At 49.2% G+C, this 16558-nt stretch overlaps 1 protein-coding gene across 3 annotated transcripts in view; it reads right to left on the bottom strand.

Moving 5' to 3' along the window:
• The window catches only part of ACSS1 (acyl-CoA synthetase short chain family member 1), a 58677-nt gene extending 43832 nt beyond the window's left edge, over window positions 1–14845 (bottom strand). For 2 of the 3 annotated variants that reach the window (XM_080686951.1, XM_080686949.1), the window contains exons 1-2: window positions 14361–14741; window positions 2027–2123 (exon numbers count right to left, since the gene is read on the bottom strand). In XM_080686951.1, coding sequence (XP_080543077.1) covers window positions 2027–2123; window positions 14361–14688 — 425 coding nt within the window. In that variant the 5' untranslated portion in view covers window positions 14689–14741. Of the gene's footprint in view, window positions 1–2026; window positions 2124–14360 lie in introns of all 3 variants that reach the window. The other variant, XM_080686950.1, reaches the window with a different exon arrangement.
• Between the last annotated feature and the right edge of the window lie 1713 nt (window positions 14846–16558).

Consider the following 16558-nt stretch of genomic DNA (forward strand, 5'->3'; position numbering starts at 1 on the left):
TGTTTAGGCTCTCAGCTCGGCCCGTGGGAGACAGGTCGATGCAGAGGCTGGAAAGGCCATGAGGGGCTGTGGCTGCTGAGGGTCTTGGCAAAAACAGGAGATGATGCATAGGGCAGTGCCCACTGGAAGCTGCAGATTAACAAATGTCAGTTTGCTGCACCCAAAGGTCAACATGAGTAGTTTTATCATTTTTGGCAAATTTTACCATCTTGGTGATATATCCCAAGTTCAAGAAACAAACAGGAAACTAGAGGTGCCCAGTGCCCGCCCCCCCCCCGCCCCCCTGCTCAGTCACCCGAGTGGCAGGAGAGGAACTGCTGTTCTCAGGCCCCTGGGTCAGGACCTGCTTCTCTGAACCTTCCTCCCACCACATTTCCTCATCCCATCACCCCAGCCACAAGCACCTTCTTTCTGTTCCCGGGGACCTACGCTGAATAAGGACCCCCAGTGTTCTGAATTGGCCTGGGAAGTTCTTGCCCCATTCTTCTCATGGCTGCTTCTTCTTTTTTAGAAAATATTTTTATTGATTTCAGAGAGGAAGGGAGAGGGAGAGAAATAGAAACATCAATGATGAGAGAGAATCATCCATTGGCTGCCTCCTGCATGCCCCTGACTGGGGATCGATCCCACAACCCGAGCATGTGCCCTGACCAGGAATCAAACCGTGACCTCCTGGTTCATGCTGTGACCACTGAGCCATGCCAGTTGGGCATGGCTGCTTCTTCTCATCAACAGACCTCAGCTTAAATGTAACCTCCTTGATAGATCCTCCCTTCCCCCAACTGGTGGGCGGAGTATGACGTAACCGCGTCTGGGGCTGGGACATCCCCGAGACATTGAATCACCTATCAGCGCGTGCCAAATGCCCTGGGCCGCACCCCTTCCTGTTCCTCCCCTCAAAAGGCGTGTTCACTGCTGCACATGTTGCTGTCTCCCCAGTCTGGGAGGCGGTGCGGCTGGGTCCTTCTCCTCCTCCTTCTCCTCTAATCCTGGTTTTTCTACCCTCCTCCGTAATGAATCTCGCTCGCTAGTGCGGAATAAACTTCCTCCTTTAACATGCCTTGGTCCCAGACTCCCGTTTCCTCTGCCTCGAACCTTACACTCCTCAGACCGCCCAGCCACACCGCTCTGTGCTTGGGGACTGTGTGGTACAGTGGCACATGATGAAATGTGCTGAATGATTGCACATAAAAAGCTGTAAGACACCCACCAGGAGCATCATCGTGCTCATCACTCCTTGATGGGGAGTGGGGGTGGCTGTAAAGGACACACAACTAGATTCATCATGGGTCTGAGACAGTACTGTACAGGGAACCTGAGGGACCTCCAGGCTTTAGCAAAAGGAGATTTACTCCCGGGCAAAGGAGACCCAGTGCCCTGCAGTGACGGACAAAGACCCCAGGCAAGGCTGTCCCCACAGGAGGCAGCTCTGTCAGGAGGCCAGTACTCTTCCTGGACAGCAGGTTTGTTCAAACTCCTCAACACACACACAATATCCAGAAGGGTGCTTGGCACTTAGAATATGTGAAGAATTTAAGGAGTCAAAGAATACAAATGTCAGGTGTATCCCCTCTTTAAAAGACTTGATTTTATTTTTGGTCCCACTCTTATAAGTGCACTGAGAGTAATTATAATAATTATGTCAGCGTGTATTTCATTCAGCTTGCGTTCATGCTTATTCTTCCTGGGATGCAAGAACATGCCCAATGTTCCTTCATATTCAGACAATCAGGACACCTGCCCAGAACCAGACACACACTCACAGAACTGTGCCAACAGCCTCCCCAATGCCCTGAACATTCATCATCATTGTTCCCAAAGAACCAGTTCCTTCTATGGGAATCTGAAGACAACGAGCATTGCCAAGTGAATAGGAAAGCCAGGCCTCCTCCAAACTGGGCAATTCTGGAAAGCAGTTCAGCAGAGGCACCTGGTGCCAGTGTCTACAGCAGACACAGAGGCCCAGGAGACCCTTGGGGGCGCGGGGGGGGCACCGAGATGCCTGCCGTGAGGGAGCACACAGTACCTGTAGGTGATCCTCACTTCAGTTCCGGGTTCATCTCGCTCCCAGATCAAAGCAACACTCTCCGGGGACTTCTGAACATGCTGATCCAAGCAGTTGACTGCACAAAAAAGGTTAACAAACATTAGACGTGGTGTTCTTAGAGTCTGAATCCGGGGAGGGTCTGGTTTGCTGTGACCTGCACTACTCTCTGATGAGGTGGACCCTCCCCTCATCAAAGGTGAGGTTTCTACTTCCTTGCAAGGAGAAAGGTGATTGTCAGAGCCTGGGAAAACAAGACAATAACTACACAAATTTGATCTCACAGGTTTAGGGTGATCCCCTGTGGATAACCTGAGGCAGGTACTTCACACCAATAGTCTCAAGCCCAGCCACACATTGGTGTTACCTGGGCCTCCCCTACCAGGGACCCTGACCCAGTTGACCTGTGGTTTCAAGGCTCCCTGGGTGGTGCTAATGTGCAGCTGGGGCTGAGCACCACAGCCTGAGCTGTTGGAAAGAATCTTTCATGCAAATAGGATGCTCCTGATGCAATACAAGGTTCATGCAAGGGGCTCTCACGTGTGGTAGAGATGCACACAGTCCAGGCTCTCACGTGTGGTAGAGATGCACCACATTCCTTCTCAGGTGTCCAGCCAGCACCCTAAAACCAGCCTCTGCTCCAAAGAGTGTTGCAATGATGGGGAAATGCAATGCTGGTTTGCCAGAAGGCTCTGCTCCCCTCCCCCGGCTCTTACTCAAGCTCAGGTCACATGCCTTCCCATAAAAAGAAGAGGTCAGTTCTTCCGGTTTACTGTAAACCTGAAGATTAGTAAAATCATGTTCATTTGCTGACATCCTGTTCAAGGTGAGCTTAGCTGTGGCTGAGAATGCCAGCCTTCGAAGCCAGCCTTTCATTGCTCACCTCCCCAACAGCAGGGGAAATGAACATCACAAACAGCTGTTGGGGGTAGCAGCCATCTGTCCACCTGCTCTTCAGGTCACCCCAAAGTCCAGACATATAAATTTGTGTGTTTTTTCTCTTTGGGGCAGTTACTTATCTTCTTCAAATCAATCTCCTCCTACGTAACTGGGAGCTATTATCTCTAACTCAAGAGGCCATAACCAGAAACAAATGAAATACTGAATGTTAAAGTACCATTATATAAATATAAGGTACTACATTGCCAATTGATAAATACCATACTATGAGTTAGAGACCTTTAAATGGGATAACCATTATGACAGAAGTTATGGGAGATACCAAAAGATCATGATTCCTATAATTCTTGAGAGGGTGAACTCACGTAAAAATATTACATAGTTTAGTTTTTGTTTTTTGTTTGTTTGTTTGTTTGTTTGTTTTGTGTGTGTGTGTGTGTGTGTGTGTGTGTGAATTACATTTTCCCCTCTTGGGCTATTTTATTCTTATAATGAAAAAATTCATTTCAATTTCCTGGCTCCTAACAGGTATATAAATTATATGTCAAAAATTTTAAATATGAAAGTAGATGTCATGGAAAAAGTTACTAATACTATTACTGATGCAGAAAAGTTATTTGAATTATTAGAAAAATAGAAGAGAAGAAATGCCCCCCAAAAAAAACAGAAAAGAGGAAAAACAAGATGAGAAACTGAGAAGGAGGGGCTTGATGGTAGAACCTGGATTTCTACAATAAGCCCAAATCAATGTGTGTGTGTGTGTGTGTGTGTGTGTGTGTGTGTGCGCGCGCGTGTGTGTGAGAGAGAGAGAGAGAGAGAGAGAGAGAGAGAGAGAGAGAAGAAAATGGTCTGAAGTTGATAAATCAAAATTTCCCACTAAAGCTAGAGATATCTGACTTTTCTTGAACAATTAGCAGATGAGGACACACTCTCCCCTGGGAGCTAAGGTGGGAGCCATGCCTCAGCAGGGCGCATCCTGTCCCCCCTCCACTGCCTGGCCCTGATGGAGTGGGAAGCAGTGACTCTAAGAAGGTCACGACAAGCCTTGGATGCCCAGCTCCTTGAACTGAGGACTGATGCTGAGAAAGGGCTGGAGGAGAAACAGGGCGAGTTAAAGCTGAACACTGAGCAGGAGTCCGGCAGCAGGGCATGTGCACGAGTGTTTGCTGGACCCTGGCTGCTCCAGGCATCACAGATGCAAACCCTTAACCCCACCCCAGATCAGTGCTAAGAAGACTGCAGGTGACAGGTGTGCTCTCTTATCCGAGAAATCTGCTCTAACACACCTTCTCCCGCTCTGAGGTGGACCTTCTGAGTCACCCTGGAAAGCGGCCAGCTCAGATATAGCTTAGGAAACATTCTACAGGTGGTCCAGTGACCTGGCCAAAGCCAAGCGAGGAAGCAACAGGAAGGACCTCAAAACACCTTACCTGGGGCTCATCTTCCCACATCACCTGCTCCCACAGCAGCCAGGGTGCCAACACATGACTGCCCAACTTCGAACCTAGACCCTCAGTGCCACGGAGCCAAGAAGGGCATCCTGTGCCTGCTTTATGCCAAGCAGGAGGGCAGAGGTGCAGAAGGTGGAGGGGAAAGACTTGCCCCACGATGGACAGCACCCAAAGTGTTGCTGGCTGGCCAGCGAGACCAGCCCTGTGTCCATCTCTTCCCAGGGCTGACAAATGGCAGGAAGGCACGGAGCCCAAGTGCAGTGTCCCTAGGTACCTTCCTTGAATATGGAGGTGATGGACAAGTGGCCACCAAGACCCTGAGTGATGGACCTCTCCCTAGGGCATTGCCAATTCTGGTGAGCACCTTCCAGCCTCGGGACTTTTACATGGTTCTTCCTTTCTGTAGCACACTGTCCCACCCTCTCACCTACTGCCCATTCTCTTGCAGGTCCCGACCTACATGTTCTCACTCTCGCAGTGAGCACTTCACGTCCCTTGGACCTCTAACTCATTGAGGTGTTTGCACTTGCTGTCCCTCTGTGGGCAGGGGCCAGATGTCCTGTTCATATTGGCATACATGCAGCCTAAGCCAGAGCACAGAGCAGAGAAGCACCTCAGCTCTGGATGGTGGGCAGACCATTCAAGCCCTTGAGCTAAAGGACAATGATGGAGTCTAAATGGCACGAGGCTGGCCCCATGCCCAGGGGAGGGAACAGACCTCTTCCTGTCTTCATGTCTTTGTTCCTCAAGAAGTTCTCTTGTTGGACTAAGTCAGCACGTCTAAATCCCCCCAGAACCTCCAAAGGGCTTCTTAGCACACAGATTATGACCCCACAACTACTAGAAGTCTGAGTGAGCAGATCTGGGTGGGCCTGAGATTTCCCCTCGAACAGATCCCAGTGACGCTGTTGCTGCTGGTTCAGGCCTAGGCTCCCATAGACAGACATGCGTGGGTACATCTACACGCATTCTACTTTGTATGTATATTCCCGATTCCCGGGGGCTTTCTTTTCCCTACGGGACAGGAGTGATCAAAAACACTGCCAGGGAGATGAAAGGTGGAGACTGCATGCACTTTCTTCCATCCATGGACCAGATTTACAGCTAAACTACAGAGCAATCAACTTGAAAACCAACTGAAGTGTAGCTGATCTGAAATACTGTGTCTAGGTAGCACTGAAGAATCCACGCAGAGACTGGTAAGAGGACTGGAGATGCAGTAAGGGAAGCCCTCCTTAAACAGGTGTGGCGGCTGACAGGCCGGACAGATATTGCCACTGAAAAGCTCCCTCCCCCTGGGAGTGTTGGAGGCTCAACCCCACACAGAGATCCCCAACCCAGAGCAACAGAGATGGAAAGAGCCTGTGTAGCACTGGGCAGAGGGATTCAGGGGGATCTGTCCACCTGGGAGACCGCACCTACTGCTAGCAGCCGCAGCCAGAGAAGTTTGCTCCAGACTCTGACTGGTGGAGAGGTTGTGCGGCTGTGTTTGGGTCCAGTGGAGGGGTCTGTGGGCTGCACCCAGCAGTGACTTTGAGGGACCCTCTACTTTCTGGAAAGGCACTGGGCAGAGAGCCCCAGTCAGTGACTAATCTGTGTGGCTTGGGGGGAAAAGGAAGGTCTCTCCCACATTGAGCACAGGGCCAGAACCCCTCACCCACCTGTGGGAGCCACCTGGTCTGCCCCAGCCTGCTGGCTGGCAGCACAGGGGAGCAGTGCAGGTCTGGGATTTTTGGCCCATACTACGGGGTTCGGAGCCCAATCAGAGCTGGGAATTTCAGCACCACTTTGCGGAGACCAGCTGCCCAGAGAGATCAGAGTCCTGCGCAGGGCTGATTTCCTGGCCCCTCCTCCATGGTTTGGTGGCACAGAGGAGCTGGGATTTTGGGACTGTATCCCCCAAGGAGGCTTCTGTCAGGGAGACAAGCAGGCGAGTGCTGAGCTCTGTGACTACACTGTGGAGAGGCAGATCTGAGCTTCCTGTGAGTTTCACCTCCAGACCCAGGAAGGAGAGGCAGTGCCCGTCCATTCCTGCAGGTTGCGGACACCACTCCCAACAGGAGACTGCCTGGTTCAGCCTGTGAAGTTCTAGATATCCCCGCTGTGAAGTTCAATGGGGGATGGGAGAGCAGCTCACAGCAGGTCATTCAAAGTGTGAGTCCCCACCTGCAGGCTGGGGCCCAGACATCCTCAACAGGGGACTCTTAACTCTTGACCTATCCCGCTGAGCCCAGGGCGTCTGAACCTGGCACTGCAGAGAAGACTGCAGACTGTACCCAGCTTGAACCTGCAGTGAGACCCCAGCGGGGGAGCTAGAGTTGGAGTCTCTAACAGAGACTGAGGAGTTTGGCTTTGAATTTACCAGAAACAGAGCTCAAATCACACAAGATGTCAATCCAATTAGCCACACAAATGGCACATCCAAAGGGGAATCCTGGCAGACACCCAGCCCGAAAGGTTAATGACTGTGCCACTGAGCCCATCAAGACACCTTGAGATGGTATCTGCCCAGCAGTTTTCATGCCAGAGGTGGGGTAGAGCCTCATATTCAGCCAGCCTGAAGGTCAATCCCACCCACAAATGGGCCAACATCAATCAAGACCCAATTACAATAGGAGGGCCCAAATAACACACACAAGAGACATTCCTAGAGCACCCAGCTCAGGAGATCAAGGAGATTGCACCACTGGGTCCAACAGGACACCTACTACAGAAGGCCACCCCACGAAGACTGAGAGTCATAGCAGTCCTATCTAATACACAGAATCAAACACAAAGAGAAAGCCAAAATGGGGAGACAAAGAATCAGGCCCCAAATGAAATAGCAGGAGGAATCTCTGGTAAAAGAGCTAAATGAAATGGAGGCAAGCAATTTATCAGAAACAGAGCTCAAAGTAATGGTTATAAGGATACTCAAAAGCATGAAAAATGACATAGAAACCATGAAAAATAATAGGTCGAAAATGAAGAATGTTATATCTGAAATACAGAATACACTGGAAAGAATAACCAGTAGGCTGAACCAAGCAGAAAGTTGGTCAGCAAATTAGAAGACAAGATAGAAAATAAGTCACTCAATCAGAGCAGCAAAATAAAGAATAATTAAAAAGCAAAAGGATAAAGGATAGTTTGTCACAATGTGAAATGTAACAACATCAATAGGGATACCAGAGGGAGAAGAAAGTGAGCAAGTGACAGAGAACCTCTTTCCAAAATCCAGCACCCATTTTTGAGAAAAACTTTCAGCAAAGTAGGAATAGAGGGATTATACTTGAACATAATAAAGGCCCCAAATAGTCTTAGCAATCTTGAGAAAGAAGAACAAAATTGGAGGGATCACAATACTATATATCAAACTATACTACAAGGCCATTGTTATCAATACAGCCTGGTACTGGAACAAGAACAGGCATATAGATTAATGGAACAGAACAGAGACTGTTCAGAAATTGACCCATGCCATTATGATTAATTAATATTTGACAAAGGAGGCAAGAGCATACAATGGAATAAAGACAGTTTCTTCAATAAATGGTGTTGGGAAAAGTGGACAGGTACATGCAAAAAAAATGAAACCAGACCACCAACTTACACCACATACAAGAATATACTCAAAATGGATAAGCAACTTAAATATACTTCGCAAAACCATAAAAATCCGAGAAGAAAATAGGCAGCAAAATCTCATATATCTCATGTAGCAGTATTTTTGCCAATACATCTCCTAGGGCCAGAAAAACAAAGGAAAGAATAAACAAAAGAGGACTACATCAAACTAAAATGTTCTGCACAGCAAAAGAAACAATCAACAGATGAAAAGGGAACCCACTGTATGGGATAACATATTTGCCAACAATATACCTGATAAGGGATTAATTTCTAAAATATATAAAGAACTTGTATAACTCAACAATACAATTAAAAAATAGGCAAAGGACCTGAATAGACACTTTTCCAAAGAGGACATACAGAAGAGCAAGAGACACATGAAAAAATGCTCAACATCACTAATCACCATGGAGATGTAAATTAAAACTACAATGAGGTACCACCTCACACCTGTCAGAATGACCACCAGCAACAAATCAACAAACAACGAGTGCTGGCAAGGATGTGGAAAAAAGGGAAACCTACTACACTGCTGGTGGGAATGCAGACTGTGGAAAACAGTATGGAGTTTCCTCAAAAAATTTAAAATGGAACTGCTATTTGACCCAGTGATCTCATGTCTGGGAATATATCCTAAGAATCCTGAAATACCAATCAGAAAGAATATATGCACCCCTATGTTCATAGAAGCATTATTTACAATACCTAAGATCTGGAAACAGCCCAAGTGCCCATCAGCAGATGAGTGGATAAAAAAGCTGTGGTACATTTACACAATGGAATACTATACAGCTGTAAAAATTAAGGATCTTTCTGTTATCCTTTGCAACAGCATGGATGGACCTGCAGATGATTATGCTAAGCAAAATAAGCCAGTCAGAGAAAGATAAATATCACATGATCTCACTTATGTGTGAAATCTAAAGAACAAAATAAACTGATGAACAAAATAGGTTTAGAGGAGGCATGGATACATGAAACAGACTGACAGATCTCAGAAGGGAGGGTGGGGAAGGGAATGGGAAAAGATTAACCAAAGTACTATATGCATATATGCACAGCCCCTGGACACAGACAATAGTGTGGTGGAGGCCTGGGTGGGGCAGGGCTGGGTTGAGAGGGGAAAATGGTGGACATCTGTAATACTGTCAACAATAAAAATAATAATAAGTTTAAAAAAACAAACACACTTGCCAGCTCTGTAAGACATCTGACCATGCCCTCACCTACATCACAGGTCAAACCTACCCTCCAGAGTCCATCCCTGTCCAAACACTCATCAAGCAGAGAGGACACACTTGTTATTTAATCTAAATGTCACTTTCTTAATCCAAAATGGGGGTAACAGTTCCTAACTCTGGGCGTGACAATAGGAATTAGATGCCATTGGAGAGTTTCCCGTCACAGAGTCAGGCTGTGTGCAGTGTTCCCAGGGATAGGCAATTTCTCAGCTGCCACGGTTTACGCTCATTTGACATGGGCACCTAGAGAAAGCACAGTGCAGGGTCTGAGTGACAGTGGAACCTAAAACACCATGTGATCTGTTGGCATTTAACACATACGTATGGTTCCTGCTATTGCTCCAACTTCAGGGAGAAAAGCAAAGAAGGGAGAGAGCAAGGATAAAAGGAAGAAATTCTCACTCCTCCACATTTTAAAAAGCATCTCCACCGATAGAACTGAGCAGTGGGACAAGAAAATTCCGCTTACAAGCATTGCCAGGAAGAGTTGGGCAAGACGCTAATGCAATTTAAGGCTCAGCTCAAACCCCACCTCCTAACTCAAATTTCCCCGCAATGATCTCTCTTTCTCTCCAGCACCCAGTGGCCCACACCATTTAACACTTAGTTATTCTGCCCAGTGTTCCCATGCTGTCTCTGCTAAACTCTCCTCAGTCTAATTCATAAGGTCCCTGAGAGCAGGGACCATGTCCCTAAGATTCACATATCATGGGGGTGTGGATTGGGGGCTGACATCATAATTCTTCCCTTAGCAACTGTAAACGCCGTGAGGAAGTTACCCTAGAGTGGATTTACTCATTTACTGATTTGTGATTCATCTCCTCATCAGAATGTACTCTGTGGCACTGGGGCATTTTCTGCACTGCTCATCACTCTACATGAGTTGGAACCTTTATTTCAACATCTGTACAATGGGACCACCAACCACTTCACACTGGTGTCATGACAATGAGATGAAAAGAGGCTCCATCATGTTCACCTCAAGGCAGGTCTACCACTGAGCCTAACACAGCTCTGCAAATAGTTCAGCAAATGACTGCTGATGGTTCATAGGTTTGGGTTTTTGTTTTTTGTTGTGTTTTTTTTTTAAGTGGTTATAATATCCATTATAAAGATGGCACACACTTATGCAGGAATTTTCAAGAACTCCTGTGAGTTGTTTAAATACATCCTTCCCCTCCCCAACTTGAAGCGAACCCACATATAGAAATTCTATTTTAATCAAAAGAAACAAGGGAGTTAATATTCACAAAAGGATTCACAATGGGTTTTCCTTAAATAGAAAATCTCCCTGGCACGATGTAAGATATTACATCAGTCACAAAAATTGTATCTGCCAACTTTCCAGAAGCATCTGCCCTTTAAAGTAAGTGAGGCCTCTGAAAACTACGGACAATTCAGTCCCTTCTGGAGGACCTTTCTCCTAAGACCTGGGGTTACATTTTCATTTCAAGTTCCTTGAAAGACCTTAGACAAGTTACTTCAATTGCTGAGAAATAAGCAAAGCACAGGACTATAGTGTCTTGCGATTGTCAGTGAATCTGCCTTCTGAATTATTGGAGGCACGTCATAAAGAAAAGAAAGGTACAGCAAAACGGTTCCCATTGCCGCAATGAATGTCCCCAAAAGCATCCAGAAATCTGTGTTCAATGCTTGGTTAAAAATAGTTTCTCTATACCCTTGCTTGAAAGAAAGAATACACACACTTTTTAAAAAAAAGTCAGACTCAGAATTTGGTATTTAGAAAAGAGAGTATGGTTGTGTGTTTTGAAAGCAACATACGTTATTACCCTCCAGTTCTGCATTTGCACCTTCCTGACATCTTGAGTTTATACACCACAGAGCAAAACATCAGTTGAGCCATATGGAGGACAGAGCCAAATCTCAAAGTCTGCGAAGAATCCTTTTAAGATCTTTGGAGCCCTGTTGACCACCTGCATACCCTGCTGACCCGTTTCCAGCCTAGTCCAGACTGATCAGACGCAAGCGCATGTGGTCCTGTTCAGAGGAAACACAGCACTCTCAGCAGCACTGCTGAAGGTCAGGCTCAACGTCACAGCCCCCTAGCCACCCCCAACTCCCTACTCCCACAGGATTCATTCATTAATAACAAAGGCCCGTGACTGGGTGTGAGTAAAGACTGTGCAGAGAACTTTGGAAGTGTTCTCTCATTTAATGCTAACAGCTCTAGGTGTCCCCAGGCCATCCACTCCGGGTCAGAAGAAACCTAGCAGCTTCTGCTGTAGTGTCTGTGACCTCTGGTCGATGTTCCCTGGGCCTGTGTAAGTGGTTTAGGACACAGTTCCAGCTGAGCCAGCCTGAGTCCTCCCAGTCAAGGCCCCAGACTTGTGATGACAGCCTCACACACAGATCAATGGGGAGCAGAAGCAAGCCATGCCCATGGGCCCTGTCCAAAGTCCTGACCCACAGAACGGTGAGAGTACTACGACTCTTGGGGGCTGTTTGATATGCAAGAATAGTAACTAGAACACAATTCAGACTCTTATTGTGCAGACAAGGAAATCCATGTAGAGAACAGTAAGGGGAAAGCAAGGATGCAGACCCAGGTGGAATTCTCAAGATATACCCAGAACCACTGAGCTATACTGCACCGCCCATCTGCCATTTCTGTTTACTTACTAGAGTCATCTCCAGGACACTAATCCCAATTCTGCCCATTTAGAAGTGTCTTGTCTGCCCTAGTTTGGGGCCTATAGGTCAGTGGTTCTCAACCTTGTGTGTCCCTCAGGAGCACCCGGAGAGCTTATAAACACAGATGGCAGAGCGCCACCCTCAGGGCTTCAGATTCTGGGGTCTAGGATGAGGCCCAAGAACTTGCATGTCTCGAGAACTAGTGGTACAGATTTTCCTGAAGGGGTAATGGGAGTTTCAAAAGTGATACTCCTTTGGAATAAGCCATCATTACAGTGACTATCATACAGACTGATCAGCCCAAAGCACATCCACCATTCCACAACTTTCTAGGGGGCTCCCAGAGCAGCTATGGCCTGGCCTGGTCTTTTTCACACCATCACCTCTGTGGTTTGCAGACACTGTCAAAAGGCAGAGATATTCCTGACAGATGAAAGGGTGGACATACACATTCAATGTGAGAATGCTGCTGAAAACCTGTTTTTCCACAAGCCAGTTTCTGAAGCTCAATTTCTGGCAAAATAAGTGAAGGAAAAAGAGACACTTCTGCTGCCCAACCACATGTTGAGCCTGCCTGAGTGAGGCTCAAGAGGCCCTTCCTGCCTGTCCCATGAGGTCCATCCCCAGTGACCGATCTGGGAGTGAGAGGATACAAGTGTGCATGAGCCAACCCTGACCATCCCCAGTGGCCTCGGGCCTCCACAGTCCCAGTCGCTTGCACAAGAGCTGCACATTACATGTCCTGCTCTCTCTGGTAAGTGCTCTCCTCCCTTCAAGGGTAACTCTGCAAACCTAAGGGTTTGTTTTGTGCTTCTTTTACCCACTAGTTCAAGGACACTTGCTGCTGACTCAATTTTAAAGAAAACACTTATCTCGTAAGTGATTCATTTTAATTAAACCATCAAAGTAGTATACAAAACGAAAGGAAAAAAAAAAATCTGGCCCAAAGTTCTTCCCTAAGTTTCTTTGTTTGAAAAATAATTGCAAGAGCACTGGCTGGTTTGGCTCAGTGGACAGAGCATTGGCCTGCGGACCAAAGGGTCCCGGGTTCAATCCTGGTCAAAGGGCACATACCTTGGTTGCAGGCTCCTCCTCGGCCCAGGCCCTGGTCAGGGTGAGTGCAGAAGGCAACCAATCAATGTGTTTCTCTCACATCGATGTTTCTCTCTGTCTTTCCCTCTCTCTTCCACTCTCTCTAAAAGATCAATGGAAAAATATCCTCAGGTGAGGATTAACAAAAAAATATATTTAAAAAAAGAAAAAGAACTGCAAGACACTACCTATAATTGTATGGCTATTTCTAAATATGATAAAATTGCTACTACTTACTGATCACCAATAAGTGCTGGGCCTGTTCCACACCTCCAGCACTCTGTCCTCACAATCAACCTTCAGGCGGGCTTACTGCCCCCGGTTTACAAATGAGGGGACAGGCTCAGAGGAGAAGTCACAGGCCCAGTAAATGATGGAGTTGTGCAAACACCAGACCCTACCATGAAGTTCAGGTATTGGCCAGGACCTGACCCTGCCATTAAGATCTACATGTCCCCCCGCCAGAAACATCCCCTCGACCCCACTTCCACCTAACTGTGTACCCCATCCTCCCTAGCCATGCAGCCCCCCTGAGCACTCCACCTAGCTATAAATCCCCTGCTCCCCAGGCTACCCACACCCCAGTCTACCCTGCCTGGATGGCCACTGCCTCCAGTTCCTGGGCCTTCTCTCCTTGCTGCCTCCAGGCACAGTGTACTCATCCCACCACCCAAATCCCAAATCTTAACAATAGTAGATTCAATCTCAGCAGATACCAAAGGACTCAGTGGCTGGTGGTGCTGGTTTCTGGGACCTCAAACAGAATCAGGTCTAAAGCAAGCCATGGGTAGGTGTTTTGGGGGGCGGGGGGAGAGGGGGGGACTTGGGAGGGGCACGGTCATCTGAAACAGAAAGCTGGGAGGCCCCACAGTTCTTTTCTTCCCTCCCACAGGCACCGCCAGGGAGCAAGGAGATAAGTGATTCCAGCTGCTGGCCCTGGGTTTCCTCCTCCCAGGCTACGAGCCACCGCTCTGTTTGTTTACTTGGGCAACATATCTCCCCAGGCCAGTCGCCGGGGAGGCAGCTGGTGGTAACACAGAGTACGGGGAAGTCCCCACTTCTGTGCACCCGGCACCCACCACCCCAGCCTGCCCCAGGTGTCAACTGCTGCTTTTCGTGGTTACACTTGAGAGTCCACAATTGGAGGAGGCAGCAGGGCAGGGCCAGCAGCTGGGCGACCCGAGCTGACACCCGGGCGCGGGCTGAAGCCGGGGAAGTGGGGGGACGCGGAGCGACAGCGGATAGGGAAGCTGGGGCCTCTGGGTCCGGAGGTGCCGGCCCACGGGCCAGCGACCCGTCCCTGACGGCTGCGCTCTGAGTCGCCTCTGGACGTCTGAGCTGGGAGCGCCCTGGTCCCCGCAGCCCACTCACCAGACACGTTTAGCTGGCCTCCCAGGAACCAGCCGATCTTGCCGCTGCTTAAGTCACAGTCCCAGACCGTGTGGAAGGGGGTGTCCCACACCAGCGTGTCGCGCGCCAGCTGCCCCCAGAAGGCGTCGGGCTGCCGGTCCGCCAGCGCTCTCAGCGCGGGGTACGAGACGGGCAGCGCTGCCCCGGCGCCGGGTGTGCTGCCCGGGGGCCCAGAGGCCGCCCGGCGCGGCGCGCAACCTCCGCCGGGAGGCCACCCCCGAGGTCCCGCGCGCCCCTGCAGGACGCTCCGGAGCCACCGGACGCAGCAACCCACACTGCGCGCCGCCATCTCCCCAACGCCCCAAGGCCTCTGCACCCCTAGCCAGACTACCAGTCGGTGGGGAGGAGGGGGGTGTCGCTCTCTCCAAGGGCCCGCCCCGTCTCCGCCCTCCCGCCACCACCCACTCCTCGGACCCCTCCTGGCCTGAAGCTGCCTTCAGAACCCCCCTCCCCGCCTAGAGAAGGGACCGCGAAGGAGGAGGGAAAAGCGGCCCGGGGAGGGGCGCTGGGGAGTCCCCGCCCCGGCGAGGCTGAGGGCGGCCCCCTTGCCTGCGCTCCCTGAGCTCTGGCCCGGCGGCGGGGCTTTGGCCGTTTTAGTTTCAGTTTGTGTGTCAGGTTCGGACAGCCAACTGCAGAGACACGTGCGTCCAGGCTGGCCCGCGCCCGGGACTTCCGGGTCCCAGGAAAGGAACCTCATAGAACAATCGACTAACGCAGCGAAGTGCACAGGTGGGCGTGAGAACCAGAGTCAGGTCGGTTCGTATCTCAGGCTGAAGTCTACATATTAATCTCTTGGTGTGCTATTCAGAGAGAACCGCCTCCCCCACGCCCCTCATGCCAGACCGGTCTACATCTGCACACAAACTCAAGTAGTCCCTGTGGGATAAATGGGCTGATCAGGCACCCCCGGCCAGGAGGCTGTGGGGACCTGGGGTCCATTGTTTTTATCACTCAACTGCTTGGTTTGGAACTGTGTAACTTTGGGGGTTTTCTCCAGTTGCCTCAGTCTCCGTGGCCTGGGTTCAAACCCTGGATTTTCTAGCTCTGTGGTCTTGGGCAAGTTCCTGAACTTCTCTGTGCCTCATTTTACTTCTGTAGAAAATGGGAGTAATATCTCCCTTCCCTGCTACAGTGAAAAATAAACGAGATTGTGTCGGAAGCGTCAAAGGCCAATAGGAATCCCCAGTTTGAGGTCAAAGACCAATAGGAATCCCCAGTTTGAGGTTGAGGGAAACCATTCAATGCAAACAGCTCAATTGTGATACAGCACAGCTATGCAACAGCAGCACCTCTCCAGCTAGACTGCTCTGCTCCCTCTCCAGAGAGACATCTTTGGTGTTTCAGCTCTGGGGAAAGGAAGTCTTAAGATGGAAAGGGACAGTGCACTCCCAGAGCTAGAGGAGAGCTGACATATAAACAGAAGCCCCTGCCTCTGGTTCCTGATGCAAATGAGGACTCCAAATCCTCTCAGTTTGATTGGTCCAAGAGGCACTGTCCTGATTGGTCAGAATGGTGCCTCTCTCATTGGTCAGTGAAGATGTTGAGGGAGTTATACCCCTGCAGCTCCCATTGGAAAGGGAAAGTCTCAGTCCTATTGGTTGAAATAGGATTCCAGGAATTCCTTTATAAAGGGCTGGATCAGATGGCAAGAACACAGTGCAGTTCAGTTGAGTGCAGGAGGCAGTAGCTTATTGCAGGCTTCTCCCTGAAGTGCCATTTGCATGAGAGGCCCCTGGGTGGAAATGGCTGCTAGGTTCTGATTTTGTTTGTTTGAATCCAGTTAGCCACCAGGAGCCCATCTTATTGGGTATCTTCTTTCTCAGGTCCACACCTGGAATCAGCACCTGGGAGCTTAATAGTAGAGGTGATGTTTTTCTTGTCAACCCAGGAAGGATAGAAGGGAACTCATAGAAACTTGTCTCAACCAGCTTCCTAAATGTTTCAACACCCAAGAAGTAAGCACATAATAAAGAAGGCAAGCACATGGGAAAGGGTTGGTTGAGTTCTTTGGGTTTGGGCAAGATTCTACCCTCTTAATTGTGAGATTTGCGGAGGGAATGTCCCTGCCATTCCAAGGAGATTCTGCTGTCCTTTAGCCCCAGGCCATGTCGAATACCTGCTTCCTGCCACAGAAGAGAGGATTTTAAGGCTGGAAAACC

This window comes from Plecotus auritus (assembly GCF_963455305.1).
Source record: "Plecotus auritus genome assembly, chromosome: 8".
In the NCBI taxonomy this organism is placed as follows: Eukaryota; Metazoa; Chordata; class Mammalia; order Chiroptera; family Vespertilionidae; genus Plecotus; species Plecotus auritus.